This window comes from Lucilia cuprina, chromosome 2, assembly GCF_022045245.1.
Source record: "Lucilia cuprina isolate Lc7/37 chromosome 2, ASM2204524v1, whole genome shotgun sequence".
In the NCBI taxonomy this organism is placed as follows: Eukaryota; Metazoa; Arthropoda; class Insecta; order Diptera; family Calliphoridae; genus Lucilia; species Lucilia cuprina.
The window spans coordinates 43,724,521-43,742,805 of NC_060950.1; the positions used below are offsets into that span (position 1 = coordinate 43,724,521).

The window sequence follows — 18,285 nt, forward strand, 5'->3', positions numbered from 1 at the left end:
TTTTCTCTTTAAATTATATTATTTTTCATTTATCTTTAATTGTTATACTCAACTTTCTGTATCTGTATTTCAAGAATATTTTTTTTCTGCGGCGTAGTATCTAACACAATTATTCATGTATTTTAACCATAAGACATTGTGTTGTTGTAAAGGCAATCAATAAATAAAGTTTTTTCTTTAAATTTAAAAAATTTTACATAGGCAAATTACTTAATTGATTCACTGTATGTATTTGGAGTTACAAATATTGTTATATCAGATTTTATAAACTTACCAATACTAGCCAAAACGCCATCACGCTCTTTTTGAGTATTCAATATTTTTGAGCTTAGAAGCATTAATTTATCCTCATAGTGTTGTTTCATAAGATCCATTCTTTTATGTGATAATTCTAATTGTTCAATAAGTTTAGATTTTATTTCTATATCGCAATTCACGTCCTCAAGATCGGCATGCACATCATATGCTAAAATTTATAAAAAAAATTAAAAATACATTTTTATTATGATACAAATTTATATAATACTAGCTAATACCCAGTGTACTTGGCTATCCCAATCGAAATTAAATACATAATAATCAAAAAAAGTATTTATTTAGTTACTAAATTATAAATTTTTTCTTAAAGGTTTATTATAATTTTTCTTGATGACAATATATTTCATTTAAATTTTAAAATAATACATTAATGATCTATTTATTACTTACTTGCTAAAATTTAATGTATACTTTTATTCATAAAAATAATTGTTATTCTAATGCCCATTTAACGATTTTGAAAATTCCAACCACAATAGTTTAGAGATGCCAAGCAAATTATTGCAAGTTCGCCAATTTCTATCTATCTATGAAAAACTTCAATTATTTAACAGTTTTCAAGATATACGAAATTGTGTTTTTAATTCATATATGTGGTACCAGGCCCCCCATTGAAAGTCCGCCCCTTATTTTCTAAATGTTCACATGAATGTCAAAGTTAATTATATAAAATTTGAAGATTCTAGCTCTAATAGTTTCTTAGGTATACGATTTTTTCTATTTAATTCATGTGGGGGCTTCAAGTTCCCCAGATGAAAGTCCGCCCATTTTCCTTCAAAATTTTCAGAAGAATATTAAAGTAATTTATGCAAAATTTGATGAATCTAGTTCTATTTTTTTTCCTAGATATAACATGAATTTCAAAATTTTTCAAGTAAAATTTAAAGATTCTAGCTATAATAATTCACATATACAAATTTTTCTATTTTATTCATATTGGGGCTCCAAGCCCCCACAGATTAAGAATTTTGTTTTATTAGTTTCCCAGATAAACGAATTTTTGTATTTAATTAATACCCAAAATGTTTACATGGTTGTTAAAGTTATTCGTGCAAAATTTTAAGACTGTAACTGTAATACTTTCCAAGATAAAGGAATTTTTGTATTTAATTTATATTAAACCAGCATGTGTAGGTTCGAACAAATATTTACAAATTCACGAACCATCACAGGGTATATAAATTTTTAAGACTTGGGAGCATTGTTATCCATACTTCATTTTTAAGTAGGTAGGTATCTATCGCTACTTATGAAATTTATACCTAATTAAATTTGTACTGAAAATTCGAAACTAAACTAAACTTAGAAAAAACACAACTATTTTTTTAATTATTAAAGTAGATATTTATTAAAAAATTATAAAAATTACTAAAATACTTTAAAATACATATTTGTGCTACTATTAGCTGTATGTTTTAGTCCTTTGTATAGTTATTTATTTTTTATGAAAGATATAATGACGTTTTAGCAAATATCTTTATATATTTCAATAAATAAAATTAATTGTAATATATAAAAAATTAAATTTAAACAACACTAATTTATGTATGAGAATAGTCGATAGAGTAGTCATTCGAATAAAAATTATTCGATTAATCCAGAAAAATTAATCGAGGAAAAATGTTTTTCTTCCTTTTTTCCTTTCCTTTTTAGAATAAAGACTAATTCGAACAATTTTTTTTTTGCGAAACGAATGCCAAAGAAAAGAAATGTTATAATTAAAACAAATATTTTAATATTTTTTGCAATTAAAATTTTGCAATGTAAAAAGTCAACGGATTTCTGTTTTAGAAGTGATTCTAGGGATTTTGTAAATGCTTGCAATAAGTGAAACAGATAGTTCCTCAAGCTAGGCATACACGATACAACCGCTGATACAATTTGGAAAGTTAGTTACAAAATGGCAAAGTGTGTAGGATTCCTTTAAGAAGTTGTGAGCTGGATTACGAAAGATCAAAATGTTTTAATATTTTTGCAAGTTCAGCATAAAAAATAAAGTGTAGTAACAGTGATTGTGAAGAGATCTTTGCAGCAAGTCATAAGTTTATGTTCTCAAAAAAAAAACTATCAAAACAAATATTGTTATGTCAATATATAAAAAATCAAAAAAAAAAAAAAAATAAAAAAATAATAATAATTAAACATGCAAAATAAACCAAAATTAATTTCTTTGAATTTTCAATTCTTTTATTTTCTTTATTCCACATTTTAAAGTAATAAATAATCTGTTTTTAATAAAATTTTAGTTTTGGTAAACAGCTGTTTGTTTTTGATTTCAGTATTACCACTTTATCGTTTTTTTATGCTAAAATCGTTTAAATATTTTGTTTATATGTTAAAATAAACAATTGGCAACACTAAACTTTCTTACAACATTCGAATAACATATGAAAAATTGTCATACACTGAAAATAATCAATGCCTAATATACACGAAAAATATTGTACATTGTACGAAATGCTTCGTGGTTTCGCACCACAAAATTCTTTCGTAATATATACGAAATTGTACGAAATATTTTAGTAAATTGAAAAATAATTTTATATAATTTTAGAAAAAAAATTTGTTCATTTTACGATTTTTTTTAAAGACAAATATTTTAGTTCTTTTAAAATAATTATTGTAAATTTAGAAAAAGATTGCGAATTAAAAAACAAAATTTTTATGTTTTTTAAATTAAATTTTACAGGAAATTAGGCAGCTGTAAATTAAAAATTACGTTTAATTTAACTCCCTTAAAAATTACGAAAATAACAAAAAAAGTCGTAACAAAATAATTTTTTTGTAAAATGAAAAATAATTCTTGTATATTACTAAATAATCTTGTTACGAAAAAAATTCGTTACTTTCGTTAAATATTACATGCCTTAACGAAATTATTTTTGTAAAAGAAAACAAAGTTTCTTAATATATACGAAAAAAGATATTACGACGATATTACGACAAAATTTTTGTATATATTACGAAAAAAGTAGTTACAAAAATTTTTTCGTAAAGTTAAGCATGGATTATTTTCAGTGTAGGAGTTGTATAGAGTTTTTGCATAAAAAATACCAACAACATTTTTATGACTATGGTAGCAGCTGCTTACATACAACGCTACAACATCGATTGTGAATTGAACAAATTAAAACAATTAAATTTTTTTTGTCTTTGTATTGTATTTGTTTGTATGTTTATATGTTTGTATGAAAGTTATAGACTACTAAAGGGCTGAACTGATTTTCTTGAAATTCCTGTATGTCTGGAATAATTAATAGGCTACTTTTAATTTTTAAATTTCATCTGGACGAGGAGCCACGCTAATTTCAAAAAAATATAAAATCCGCATATTTGAGATAATATAACAGTTAGAGTCCTCTATTTGTTGCAGCCTTTTTAGTGTCAATATGATTATTTAGGATAAAAAGTAAGCGGACTAGCGTTAGGGGGCGTCACTCCAACCAATGTTCTTTACTTCAAGCAGATCTTGAAAATTTCAGCAAATGGTGCAATAATAATTTAGTGGATCTGAATTTAAAAAATGTAAGCAAATGACATTTAACAGACGAAGTCCAGTACTCGGTAGATATTCGATTTATGGGTATCATCTTTATAAAGTTGATGTTTTTCTTGATCAAGGCGTACTACTTGATAACAAATTGAATTTCAATTTTCATATTTCGCAAATTATTAATAAAGATAAAGGAGTGTTTGGTTTTATCAAACGCTGGGGAAATGAATTTGACGATCCTTATGTCATAAAGCAATTGTTCACATCTCTTTTGGAATATGCGTCTGTTCTTTGGAATCCACAATACGAAATCCATACAAAGAGAAACAATTTCTTTTATTTTGTCTCCGCAATCTACCTTGGAATCCCAATATTAATCTTTCATTATATAAAAGTCGGCTGACACTTATTAAACACCCTACTCTAAAAAGTAGAAGAGTATGATTGTTAATTTATTAAATGGTATAACAAATTCGGTACTCCCACTTTCTAATAATAGCTAAATTTAATTGTAATAATAGAATATATAAAACTTAATTGTGATGTATAAAACATGCTAGCCTGTAAGAAATTGTAATTTCATTGGCGAACTAAATAAATAAAAATAAAAAATTTTACCTTTCATATCAGCTTCTTCATCACTTCCTTCGGATTCACTTGCCTCGATAGCTGCCTTTTCATTATAGGAAAATGATCTTGATAGGACATATTCTCGTTCTTTTTTTATTTCTCGTTTTGCAATATGAAGAATTTTTTCTGCATCTAAAATAATAAAAATTTCTAATTATTCGTATTCTCCACATAAAGGATACACTTGTAAAATTACTACTTTGAATTTAATTTAAACACAAAATACAGAAACTATTTATGTTTCTTATCTTTAAAAATACATACAAAATATAGTAATTTAACATGCTATCATGTTTCTAATACAATAAACATCTTTCTTATACAATAAAAAAATTTTAGACTTAAACAAAACGAAATACATATAAAGAATAGTTATTATATAGGAAAACTGTATACTCAGTCTTAAATTTTCTGATTACTTTTCGTTTTTAAAGGAATTGAAATTTTCAAGAATGTAATATTGTTTATATTTATTCCCTGTTTTATTGGGTGTGCTAATAAGTAGTACGGTCTCTAACGATGGATATATCACTTTAAAATGTTATTCTTTTAACGGAAAAAAATTATTATATTGAAAAATGTTTATTAATAAGGAAAAACAACATTAAAATTATTTTTTTCGTACTTAAAAATAGAAACAAATGATCAATTTTAAATTATTTGCTCAAAAATATACACTTAAACATAAAAATAAAGCTGTGAAAAAAATTCACACAGTTAATCCACATTTATCTCCCTTTCCATGAAACGCTTTAAGTCATATGTTAATGTCGTATAAGAATTCTTTTATTGCGTTATCTGATTAGGTCCATATATAACTACACCTAAATAAGACACATAATGATGCCCGTAATTTCAACAAATAGGTATCTATCAGTGCATAGCATTACACATTTTAGTAATCAGTAATTTTTTACTTGTTCCTGAAAAAATTATTTATTCAGTTATCAGTAAAATTTTCAACCAAAATGCCCTATTTGTAAAAAAGTATTATATTTAACCAAAATTTCCATACAAATATTATCATATTGATCGATTTTACTATATTTCTATTAATAATCTAATATTCTTATATTATAAAATATAAAGAAAATTTTTGGCCGACAACAGATTAAACGTCTCTTATACATTTAAACATTTTTGTCTTCTGAATACAAACCCAATAAGTAAAATTAATCTCAATATAAATAAATATTACATTCAAAAATATGTTGAAATTATAAATTTCCTTAAATTTTTAGATTATACGGAATACTGTAATCAAATATTCAGTAATCAGTAAAATATTACTTTTTTTAAATAACCTGAATACTGAATTTTTTTCAGTAATCAGCAAAACTTTACATAATACTGAAATTTTTCAGTAAACAGAAAAATCTAATATTTACTGCAATTTTACTGGTACTGCAAAGTGTCCATCTATGATTCTAATCCATAAATATTGATTTGAAATATATGTCAACTTACTCCTTTGGTAAAGTTACTAGTTATTTTATACTGTAGATATCTGTTTAGTATTAACACAACTTAATGGAACGCCTTTTAATATAAAAGCGGTCCCCTTTTATATATTAACTCCCTTTGCTTCTGTTTTGTCGCCTTTTATTTTTGCATTTATATTGATAACTTGCATTAAAATATTATGTTCATGATCACTCTAGTTTTGATAGTTCAACATGTGTTTAAGTTTTATCTACAATTGACAAATTCGTTGAACCTGTGGATAGATAGCCCTAATAATAGTAGACGCAAAAGTAATTATGCAACAGATTTGGTTAGATTTAGTCGATTAGGGTGACATAATTAAACCTTCGACTTGCCTAAAGAGGAAAAAATTCATAAAAAACTGCCCCACAATAAATACATTAAAAATTTTCTGTTAGATCCAATATAGCCCGAATTGCAATGTGGAAATTCACGGTTTCAGTGATGCTTCTGAAAAGGCCTATTCAGCGGCAATTTATGTTCGAATACAAACGTATTAACGTTTCTTCGGGCTTCAAAGACCCGTATAGCTCCCATTAAGCTAATATCGTTGCCCATATTATTGGCAAACCTTGCATGTGGACTTATATCAAATCTTCAAATTCAAAATGTTAAGGTATAATATTGGACCGACTCTACAATCGTGCTTTCCTGGTTAAAGAATGCCCCAATTTCCTACTTTCGTAGGAAATCATGTCTAAGAAATCATAGATAAGTTTGAAAATAAAAATTGGCAACATATCGACACAAAAGATAAGCCGGCAGCCATTCGAGGATGTAATCCCCAAGAACCAAGCAATTTTAACCAGGAGGGTTTGGACCCTCCAATTTAGAAACTAAAACTGTAAAAGCATTTACAACCACAGCACGTGAAGGCTCAGTAAATCGCTTCTTATACCTATCACGCGCTTATCGAGTACTCACATATGCCATGCGATTCTGGAGATATACAGGAATTAACAGAACACATTTTCGCACATCTCCAGCAGAATTGTCAAAGCCGACTTATCATATGGACTCCCAAATCATACATGCACAAGCATACTTAAACAGCAGTCTTTTGACCAAAGATTCATTTATGGATCGCAGTGGTAATTTAAGAGCCAATGGTCGACTCCCTTATACCTATAATAACGCTAACTTCATAACTTGAGGCTATCTCGGCTTTTAGTGTAATTTATATACAAAGTCCTACGCACGGAATATTAAGCTTAAAGCCCTTGGTCAAAAGCGTAATTTACAACTCTAAAATTGTGTTTTGTACAAAAACAAACCCAAATACAAATCATGAACTCATTACCACCAGAACGCCCTTTGCAACAACAGGAGTAGACTACGCAGAACCCTAGACTACGCAGAAGCCCTTGATCAAAAGCGTAATTCACAACTGTAAAATTGTGTTTTGCACAAAAAACAGACCCAAATTCAAATCATGAACTCATTACCACTAGAACGCACAACTCTATGCAGACCCTTTGCAACAACAGGAGTAGACTACGCAGAACAAATTATACAGGCCGAACATGTTTTATCACAAAGGGTACATATGCATCGCCACAAAAGCCGTACATCTTAAGCAGCAAGCATAGAATCGTTTCTAAATTCTAGATCCTTAAGTCCAAGTCAATGATCGAATCATCAAAACCTACCTTGGACCTGACCAGAACTGTAGATTAGTCGACATCAAGACAAAAAATGGATTCATCACCAAGCTAATTACAACAAGTAAGAAAGTATAGTCGGGCGTGGCCGACCATATGATACCCTGCACCAGTTATGAATATTAAATGTAATTTATTTTTCATAATAAAGCATTTATCTTCAATATTACATTGTTCCGATACATATAAACAATTTATGGATGAAACACTAATTTTCTGAAAGAGGTTTTATATGGGGGCTATTGGCAAATATGGACCAAGCTCTATAAAATTTTGTGAATATTTTTATATTTACATAATATTTTATTGTGCTGAAGTTCATCGCGATATTTCTTTTAAATTAATTAATTAAATAATTAATTTTGAACATTCGAGTAATTTTCTGAAGGGGACTTTATGCGGGAGCTATGGTCAAATGGGCCCGACCTTTATGGAATTTGGCAGGGTCATCAAGACTTCTACAAAAAATGTTGTGACGCCTTTATATTTTATATTTAATATAATTATGAGCTTATAAGTCCTTTTCGGGGGGTTCTGTTCTATGGGGGCTAAGTGAAATAATGGACCGATTTTAGCCATTTTCATTTACAAATTGTTCTAACTTAATTTACGAATTGTTCTAAAAATCCAACAAACCCAAAGACCCGACTACTGGCAATTTTCATGCGGCAGTCCGTACGTGCACGAAGTTTTTAAGTTATACCTAAGGTGACCAAACGCACAGTACTTTGACTCAATACAATTAATGGACAAAAGTAAAAGGAGTTAATGTGAATTATTTTTTTCAGAAAAAGGGGAGCAAGGATTTCGAATACATTCTAAACGAATGTAGATATCAAAAAAATAATATTTGTGTTGTCATATGTTTGAAAATTTAGGGTTCAGGTGTCTGGTACTTTCAGAGGAAAAAGGTAAATTGCTATATTAGTACATTTTTGGTACTATTTGTATCTTTTAAATCTTTAAACATAAAAATTTTATTTTTTACCTATTAAAAATTTAGGAATGCAAATTTGATACCTTTTGAAAAATCGAACATTTAATGGGTTAAAATATTATTTGTTTATTAAGAGGATTTTTATATAAGTTTTTAGCTTCAAATTAACGATTTTTCATTACAAATTAAATGTTTTCCAAGCAAATTAAATTTTATTCCAAGCAAATTAAATTATTTTCTACACAAATTAACCTTTTTTTTTTCAATATAAATAAAAATTTTTTCATTTGAAATTCACTCTTTTTCATTTTGATTTAATTTATTTTTTCAAATTCAATTTATTTAATTTCAAATTAAATCTTTATAGAATTTAATATAAATATAAATCTTTTAAAACTATATTTCCGTTTTATTTGTGAGAATATTTCTACTATTATGTTAGGTTAGGTTGATAGGAGGATGTATACTACACCAAATCCGAAGAAATACACCTAGGCCACTATTGGGCTTGTTGTGCGCTCCAATTTATGAAAAAAATATGTTCACTGAATGTATTATTTTTCCATGTTTAGAAACTCAGTTTCTTGGACGTAATAAATATTACTCTTGCATCTTGCCATTTAACTGGAATATATGCCAGTTTTAAGCACGCAGTGAATATCAGTCCCGCCTCCATCTGCAAAAGTGCCGGGAAAATGCTATCCGGCCCTACAGCTTTATAGGGAGCAAAGCTTATGATTGCCCCTTTAACCATGTCAGATGTAATATATATTTCCATGTTACCCTCCCCTTCCTCCAATATAGGTTCATCTATGTTATTCGATACTCCGGTGGGAAATGAGAGTCCATTAGGAGTTTCATTGTCTCCTCCATATCCTCAAGCCTCCTGCCCGTATCATCGGTCATGGATTCCGGTTGGACATGAGTTTTGGATAGAAATTTTTTTATCTTCGATACGTCATTTACGCTATCTACCTGTTCACAGAAAAGTTTCCAGTAGTCTCTTTTGGCTTTTCGAACGATTTACTTATATTCACCAAGTTTATTATGATACTCATCCCAGTATACTGCGGTCTTTTTACGCCGTGTCCGGTTAAATAGTTTGCGAAGAGTCTTCCGAAGGTTCCGGATCTCCTCAGTTACCCAGGGGTTTTCCTGAGCAGATCTCGGCTCTCGCAGAGGACAGCTGTCCTCGAACGATTCAACCAGGGCACTTGTGAACGTTTCCACTTTGGCATCTATATCCTCTTTATTTCGAGAATCGAAAGGCAGGTAAACAGATGCAATGAATATGTTGCCACGACATTGCTTCAGCACCGTTGCATCCGATGTTGATAATCCTGTTAAGAGGAGAAAACATAAGTTCTTGTGACATAAGACACATGTTCTTGAGCGAGAACCTGTATCAGCATAGAAATGTTGGAAATTTACGTGATTTAATCGTCCAAGGTTCCTGGATTAAAGCTATATGTATTTTACCTGTGTTAATTTCAGCCATCAGAGCGTTTGTAGCTGCCTCCAGTAAAGGTTTATTTGCATAACCATGGTCATCCATTAAACTGTTTTCCAGCGAGTTGGTGATCCCCTCCTCGCTCTTAGGATTTCACTCCTCCGGGTAGCCTGAAGTGACTATTAATGCAGTGGGTACTGTTGATAACTCTGCGGTGTCCTTATCAGGCATAGGAATAGCAGTATTTTTAATAGACACATTCCCAATTCTGTCTTCTGGCGGGTTGGTGATTTCCTCCTCGCTTTTAGGATTTGACTCCTCAACATTGCCAGTACTTGCTAATGATGCTTTCGGTACTATCTTAGGTGTTTTAGTGTCCTTGTCGGGGCCTGTTTTGACAGCCCTTTCAATCGGCGCACTACACTTCCTTCTGGCAAGTTAATGGCAATTTCCTTGATTTTAGGATTTGACTCCTCAACTTTATCAGTAGTGGATACTGATGCCGTGGTCTTAGGTTTCTTAGTGTCTTTTTCGAGGCTTCCCTTCCAATCGGCATCTTTCCAATTTTAAATATGACAGCTTTAGAGGCGAAGTAAGCCCTACCTTTATTTTGGGCAAGACTAGCCATGGATTTCTGGTCGATACCTATTACAAATAAAGTTCCCTCAGGTTCTTCTTTCCTGTAAAAGACATCCCATTTTTCCACGGCCAGCTCAGCATTTTGACCACCAAGAATTTCCAGTATGCTTCTCCTTCCTCGTTTTTCGGGGTTTCTTTTGAGATACCCTTACCTTTGATGTTGATTTCGCCGACGTGTTCTTCTTCGAAATATCTGGCTTGGCGTTGTTACCCTTACTCGCAGGATTCTCAATTAAGGTTTCTTTGAGTAAAGTATAGCTGGGCTTCGAATGTGTATTAGAAGACGGGGAGCTCTTTTTCTTCTTAAGTTTATTATCAGTTGTCAACTCCTCGGGAGACCTGATACTTTTTGCCTCAGATCTTGTGAAAGAGTCCGATTTTTCCTTTGAAGTGTCGTGGGATTGACTATGATTTCCTGAAGCATCTTTTTCAACTTCCTCCTCTGTGCTCCAGAAAGTCTTTTCTTTGTAATAGGTAATTTAGCTATGCTATCACTTACCTCTTTCACATTTGCTCTACTTCATCCTTTTTGGGATTTGCTATAATGGTATTATTATCATCTCAGGTTTCAGAGTCAGTATTTAAAGGCTGAGGTAGCTTAGAGCTCTCTCCGAATACATCCTTCTCTTTCATCCCTATATTTTTGCCAGTGACAAGCTGTACACTTGACGCGTTGTCCGCCACGGAGGCCAAGATACCCACCTCCGTAGTAGTATTTTGCTCACGATATTTCGCAACACTTGACGCCGGTTCTGGGTTATTTAGGCCCTGCACCGTAAATTTTATCTTTTTATTTTCCATATTTGTTTTTTCCAGTTTTTTGGTCCGCGGGGAATATAATATTCCCAGGTGGTGGACAATCTGCCCTCCCTCAGCTTAAGTGAAATTTAAGCTGGGAGAGGACAAATGGTCCATCACCACCCCCTATCCGCCACCCGGGGACGCGCTCGGTAGGAAAAACTGGAAAACTGTATGTACTTAGTTTAGTAAGTACATACAGAAAGCCTCATCATTGATGCTTCTTAATTTTTAAAACGCAAAAATATCTATAAAGAAGTACAAAAGAATTACTTTATCACTTTTTTCATCATTTTTTTGGAAGTGATTTGGAAGTAGTCAAGTTTTAATATTATAGATGCAATTAATTTGACTTAATTAACATTATAATAATAATAATTATTATTATTATATTTTTTTTTTAAGTGATTTGGAAGTAGACAAATTTTAATATTATATTATAATATAAAATTATAAAATTGAATCTAACAAAATCGAACAATTTTTAATCGTTTGTATCTACAAAACTAATTGACCAATTAAATTAAATTTTGGATTTGTGTAGCCTATAGTCTCCTAATTCTACTCCAGTAAATATATTTTAGATATTTCATGTAGTTTTGGAGAAAATGAAAAAAAAAACAAAAAAAAAATTGTTTGGCATGAGACTTTTGTGGCCAAATTTTAAAGTTGATACTCTCATTCTTATTTTCTTAAAAAATTATCATAAATGACCAATATTTATTTATCGGATATAATAATGGTTTATGTGACGGTTTATTTTCCGTCAACAATTACTATGCTTTAATGAATATGTATGATGTTTAAATTTTAATTATTTTGCTTTAAATTAAAAGAAAATTTTATTTGAAGTTAAACAAATTTAATTAATAATGAAAAAAAGTTAATTTGAAATTAATTACCTTATTCTATAACTTAAACGTTCGTTCTGGTACCGATCCTTACATGAATTTGTATTCTATAAATATTTTTTGTAAAATGTTGTTTTTTAACATATAAAGCAAAAAACGGTAAAACAGGGTTTCTTGTATACATTATAAGAGATACTGGAAAATTAGATGCTGATGAACTGCATCGACTTCTATAAAAAAGTCGATGAATGTACGTTTAGGGTGTAAAAATGTGTAAAAAATTTGATACCTTTGATGACCGTTTATAAATTTTAAGTAATAAACGGCTGGACCGTCTTTAATGATATTTTCACAATGTCTTCCTGTATGTCTGAAAGGAATTCTTTTTATTTCGAGATTTCAAGTAGACAAGATGCTAAACACACATACGAAATGATCAGTAAGGGTCGCGTATCTCAGAAACTGCAACTGCAAAAAACATAAAATTTTGTATGGACTATTATAACATCCATATAAACATTGAAAAACAGAATTTTGAGGGCTCAAGCATTGCACAAATATCTTCAATATCTATGAGAACATTTTGGTTAAAAATAGTCGCGAAAATAAACGATATTAATAGAAAATTATAACGTTTTTTCCCGAATAGGTAAAAAAGAACAAAATAATTGTAATAATTTTAACAATCAATTTTTGTTACCATATTGAACATGGTAAAAATATCAAAGTAGTGTCATTCTCTCTTAATGTCGTCATATTAACCATCTGACGTTTGCTGGTATTTTAATAAATCAAAAATAAAATTCAATTTAAACTAAACTAAAAATCAAAATGTACAAATGAAATAAAATAATTCAATAAAAGTTTAAATAAATGTTCAAAAAATACAATCAAAACTTTAAACTTCCTGTTAAGTCCTATATCAATTTGAATGTATGTTGCTGTCCGTATCAAGCAATTGCAATTAGTGCTCCATCTGGTCCAAGAACACACGGTTTTCTTCAAGTGAAAAAATTTAAATTTAAAAAAATATAAAAGGCCTTAGAGATAGAATTTGATGTGAAGGCTACCTAGACACTTATAGGACTGGGTAAAGGCATTCCAAGGATTCTGATAGGCTTGCTAACGGGTAGAAATTAGAGTCATCGGGCATATAATTTGCCACTATCCTAGGACACAGAATATTATGTTGAAAGGGCTGAGGAATAGGTTCCATAACAAGCATGAAGAACTGCTTTTATTATTCAATTGGAGATTATCTCACGTTTCTTCAATTAGGGAATTGACTCGGTAAATCTTCTGGGTTAAAACGCAATGAAAATGGACCAGTTTCAATTCATCATTCCTTTTTTATATATTATATCATACTTGTTTTCTTTTAGTGTTATTGTTTCTCTGTCTTTGGATCCTCAGTTTCTTTGAAGGGAATTGGATGTTGTCCTTTTAAACCTAAGGACACAATTATACATTGCTTCAAAACCCTTTCAAATGATAATCTACATTGTATACAATTTAAATAACAAACTAAAACAATACCTTTTTTAATCAGGACAGCTCGACAACAGTTACCACTTGACCTAAATTATTTTGAAAATTATTAACATAAATTCCACAATCACAACACAAAATTTATTAGAAACTATTTTCCCTTTTTCATATGTGGCAACGGTGTTCTATTTATTTACAAAATACGAATTTCAAAAAATACCAGCAAACTTCAAAAAGTTTGTTTGAGAGAGAAGAAATACACTACTTTCATATTTTAAATAAAATTGAAAACATATTACCACATCAAACTTTTTTTAAATATCGAACAAATTATTTTTTTAATTGTTCTAAACTTAAAATAATTGTGCATCTGGTAAATTTAAATTGATTATCAAATTCACAAACGAATTTTATAACTGTTATTATTATAGAATACGAAATATTTATGCTAACGCTTTTGTTTCTGTACATTTACAGAAACGAACGAAAAATTATGGAATAAGGGTATAAATATATTGAATATTATACACAATAAATCTAATTTGGTTTGAAAATAATTTAATTCGTTTCGAATAAAGTTTAATTGTTTAATTTGTTTTGAAGAAAATTGAGTTTGATTGTAAAGCAATTTAATTTGTGTCGAAAAATCATTAATTTGAAAGTAAAAACCTACACTGAAAACACTTTTTTCGTAATATATACGAAAATTGCGTGTATAATACGAAATATTGTTTAATCAACCCCTTTTCTAATTTTACGAAAGTACGAAAACCTGTCGTAATATCTTTTTTCGTATATATTAAGAAACTTAGTTTTCTTTTACAAAAATAATTTCGTTAAGGCATGTAATATTTAACGAAAGTAACGATTTTTTCGTAACAAGATTATTTAGTAATATACAAGAATTATTTTTGATTTTACAAAAAAATATTTTGTTACGATTTTTTTTGTTATTTTCGTAATTTTAAGGGATTTAAATTAAACGTAATTTTTAATTCACAGGAAATTAAGCATCTAATTTTAAAATTTTTAAAATGCGAAACCACGAAGCATTTCGTACAATGTACATTTTTCGTGTATATTAGGCATGGATTATTTTCAGTGTATATATGGATTTTTTATTTGGATTATTTTAAGATATTTACGTTTTTATATATTAATTTATATCTAATGAATCCAAATCTTTTAAAACGATCATCACGATTAAATAATAATTCCTGTGACATTAGTACAATGACATTAACTGCAACTGATTTCTAAAAGATATCTCACTACAACAAGCCTATTCATAACAAAAACAATAAAGAGAACTCCTGATTTACAGTTAATTTTTTGATGATAATATATAAATACGTGTCGGTCTACTGGAATGCAAATTGACATAAATCTTTACGTTTTAAATGAGAGGCTTTTTCGAGCTGTTCTTCTTTATTTATAATTTTGAACAAAAATTAAAGAGATTCAATTTTAATTCAATTTTTAACTTTTGAAAACATTACATTTCTAATAAAATTATCAAAATATTTTATTTAAAAAAATTGTTTTAAAGTTCTGGCAAAAATTTGGTAAATTTCTTTTTTTAATTTCAATAAATAACTGTATTAACTTTAAAAACAAAAAAATACTACATTTTACATTTAATATTTTTTACTAAACCTATCTGCAATCAACATTTTTCAGTTATTGACTTTAGAATTCATTTTTGACGACAAAAAGTGTCATATATTTATTTTTTTGCACACATACATTAGCTGCTTTATTTCATTTCCAACAATATATATTTTATCAATATTATTTACATCAATTTTGTTCACTTTTGTCTATTGAATAACGTACTGCATACAGAACAGGGCACTAAAATACAGTACTGTTCTGTATATTACAGAACGTCTCACAGTACACAGTGGGGCAGAATGGAATTTTTTTTGGAAATAAATCTGGCATTTTAGATCCGATCGGGAATTTGGCGTGAGCGTAGCCAAGGAGTATTCGAGTTTAAGTTTTGAAGATGAACGCCGCAGATGCCCCAGGGACGGAGCTGTGGCGGCTCAAAATAGGGTACCTACGACATGTAAAATTTTTAAACTCGTGCCATTTTTTTGTTTTTCACCCAAATACAAATATATTTTCTGAAAGCGCTCGACGAGATCTTAAAAAAACATGGACATACTACTTATCTCTTATAATATCCGAGTTATAGGCATTTAAAAATTTAGTGATACAAAATTTACCATACCTTGGTCCGCCTTTTTTGAATTTTTCTTGTTTTTTCTTGTTAGTTAGACAACAAAATTTCCAATATTATACAAAAAATTTCAGATCAATATCATTTCCAGATCCTAAAATATACGTTTTTTAATTTAAAAATTCAAAAAATTTTAGATTTTTGCCGTTTTTTGCCCAAAATGTGTCTTAACTCTTTTATTAATAAAATAAAATTTTCTTTAAGAACATATAACAATTTTATAATTTTCTAAAAGGTATCTTTACGCAGAACGCTTTGACGTAAAAAACTTGTCCTATTTTTTGAAAATGTTGCCACTGCGTCCTTCCGAATATGACCTATTTTTTATCAAAACTTCAACTTTGGGCGACATGTTCTAAAATCCCAAAGCTGGGATCAGAAAATTGAAAGCATTTTTATAAACCTCAATATGTTTTCTATTTACTCCAAAAGTATTTTCCCAGCCCTGAAAGAAATGTGGACCCTATGGGCAAAAATGTAAAAAATCCCATTTTTGGGATTTTCGTTCTATTTTTGGGAATGCGGGATGCCCTTTGACCTTTTCAATTTTTTTTTTGCATTTTCTTATTTGAAATGACAAATTTAACAAGCGTTGAAGATTTCATTGAGTTTTGTTCATAAATAAAGATTTTGTCATATATTACATATTTGTTAAATTTCTAAAAGTATGATTTATATCAAAATTTTAATAGGGTCGCAGATAACTACAACAATTTAGTCCATATTTATCCCTTAATATCTTTTTTTAGTTAGATATGGAAATTCTCGACCCTTTACAAAAAATTTCAAGCCAATTTCTCAATTACATTCAAAAATATGTTCATTTAAACGTGTATCCTTTAATTTCATATTTTTCATATTTTAGTATTAAATATGACAGAACATGTTTAAATCTTATATTTACCTATTTTCTATTTGTTTGCTTATCCTTATAATTGAAAGGTCCTATTATGCTTAAATTTTCAGAAATTTATAACTATTTTTTACCTAAATTTTTTCGACAGATCATTTCGTTCTATTTCGTTTATGATCATGTAGGTAAAAATATACAGGTAATGATAATTTCGATTCATTCACTAGAAAGAAATATCAATGACTGAATTACAGGTTATAGTAATATAGTCCTAAATGTTAATAGGTAGACAGTTCGTAATTTTTTACTTTGGGATACCTGTATCGGAAATGACAAGAACTGGTATATAAGTAAACTTCTCAGATTTTAAGTACCATATTTAATAAATCTACAATGAAGATTACATTAAAGTACGAAGAGTTGTGTTCCGTTTTATGGAGTGTATCTTCAAAAGGGCCAGAAAGAATTGAAGACATTTCAAATTATATAAAAACTACATATAGTAGAAAAAGACAAAACAGGCATATCAAAAATTTAAAACTTTTTAAAACTTTTTGATGTAAAAAGTAAGTCTGTGGATGGAAATCAAAAGAAATTTCGATTAAAATTTTGTAGTTGGATGGAAACTACTACGGAAATCTCAACTTACAACACATCAGCAGCATCGCCTTGCAAGTCATACGAAGACTTATGTTCAAGGTCAAAAAAAAAAAATAGGGTCACACAAAAACTTTTTTCAATCTCAAATGAGGAAATTGCTGATACATTTAACGAAATGCTGAAAAAGGAAAACCAACCTATGGATGCCGTACATATTGCAACTATTCTTCCTAATGCATCACCAAAACGACTTAAGCGAATTGTGGAAAGTATACCAACTCCAACATCACAATCAAATTTTACTGAAGAGGAAGCAATAGCGCTTATGTTGGAACTGGGTCTCAGTCGAAATAAGTACCAAATATTAAGGAAAGCTCTGCATGAAAAAGGACACAATATATTACCATCATACAAGGCGATCCAGAAAAAAATCAAACTATCCTACCATTACCTATTGCTGTTAATGATGTGGAAGCTTGTATTGATATATCATCTTTGCGCGAAAACACAGAATCAAGAATTGTGTCAGACTTTTCAGAAGACCAACTAAGGAAAATTCATAACTGTGATGCTGTCTTAATGTGTAAGTGGGGATGTGACGGTTTATCAGCACTTCCAGAATACAAACAAGGTTGTGGAAGTCGGATATTAGCAGACTACAAAAGTGTATTTATGTCATCATTAGTGCCATTACGAATTCGTTCATATTCCCTTAATCCATCATCGTCTAGCATCGGAAATTCATTTGAAGATATATGGATCAATACAACTCCGGGTTCAAAAAATTTTTGTAGACCCATTGGATTTGAATATATAAAGGAGTCAAAGAAAACAACA

General features: G+C 29.5%; 1 protein-coding gene across 5 annotated transcripts in view; it reads right to left on the reverse strand.

Annotated features, from left to right (window-relative positions):
* LOC111683915 (kinesin-like protein KIF21B) overlaps positions 1 to 18,285 on the reverse strand; it is a 368,894-nt gene that overhangs the window by 91,662 nt on the left and 258,947 nt on the right. For all 5 annotated transcript variants that reach the window (XM_046956603.1, XM_046956602.1, XM_046956601.1 and 2 more), the window contains 2 exons: positions 4,430 to 4,573; positions 275 to 466 (listed from right to left, as the gene is read on the reverse strand). In XM_046956603.1, coding sequence (XP_046812559.1) covers positions 275 to 466; positions 4,430 to 4,573 — 336 coding nt within the window. The remainder of the gene's footprint in view (positions 1 to 274; positions 467 to 4,429; positions 4,574 to 18,285) is intronic.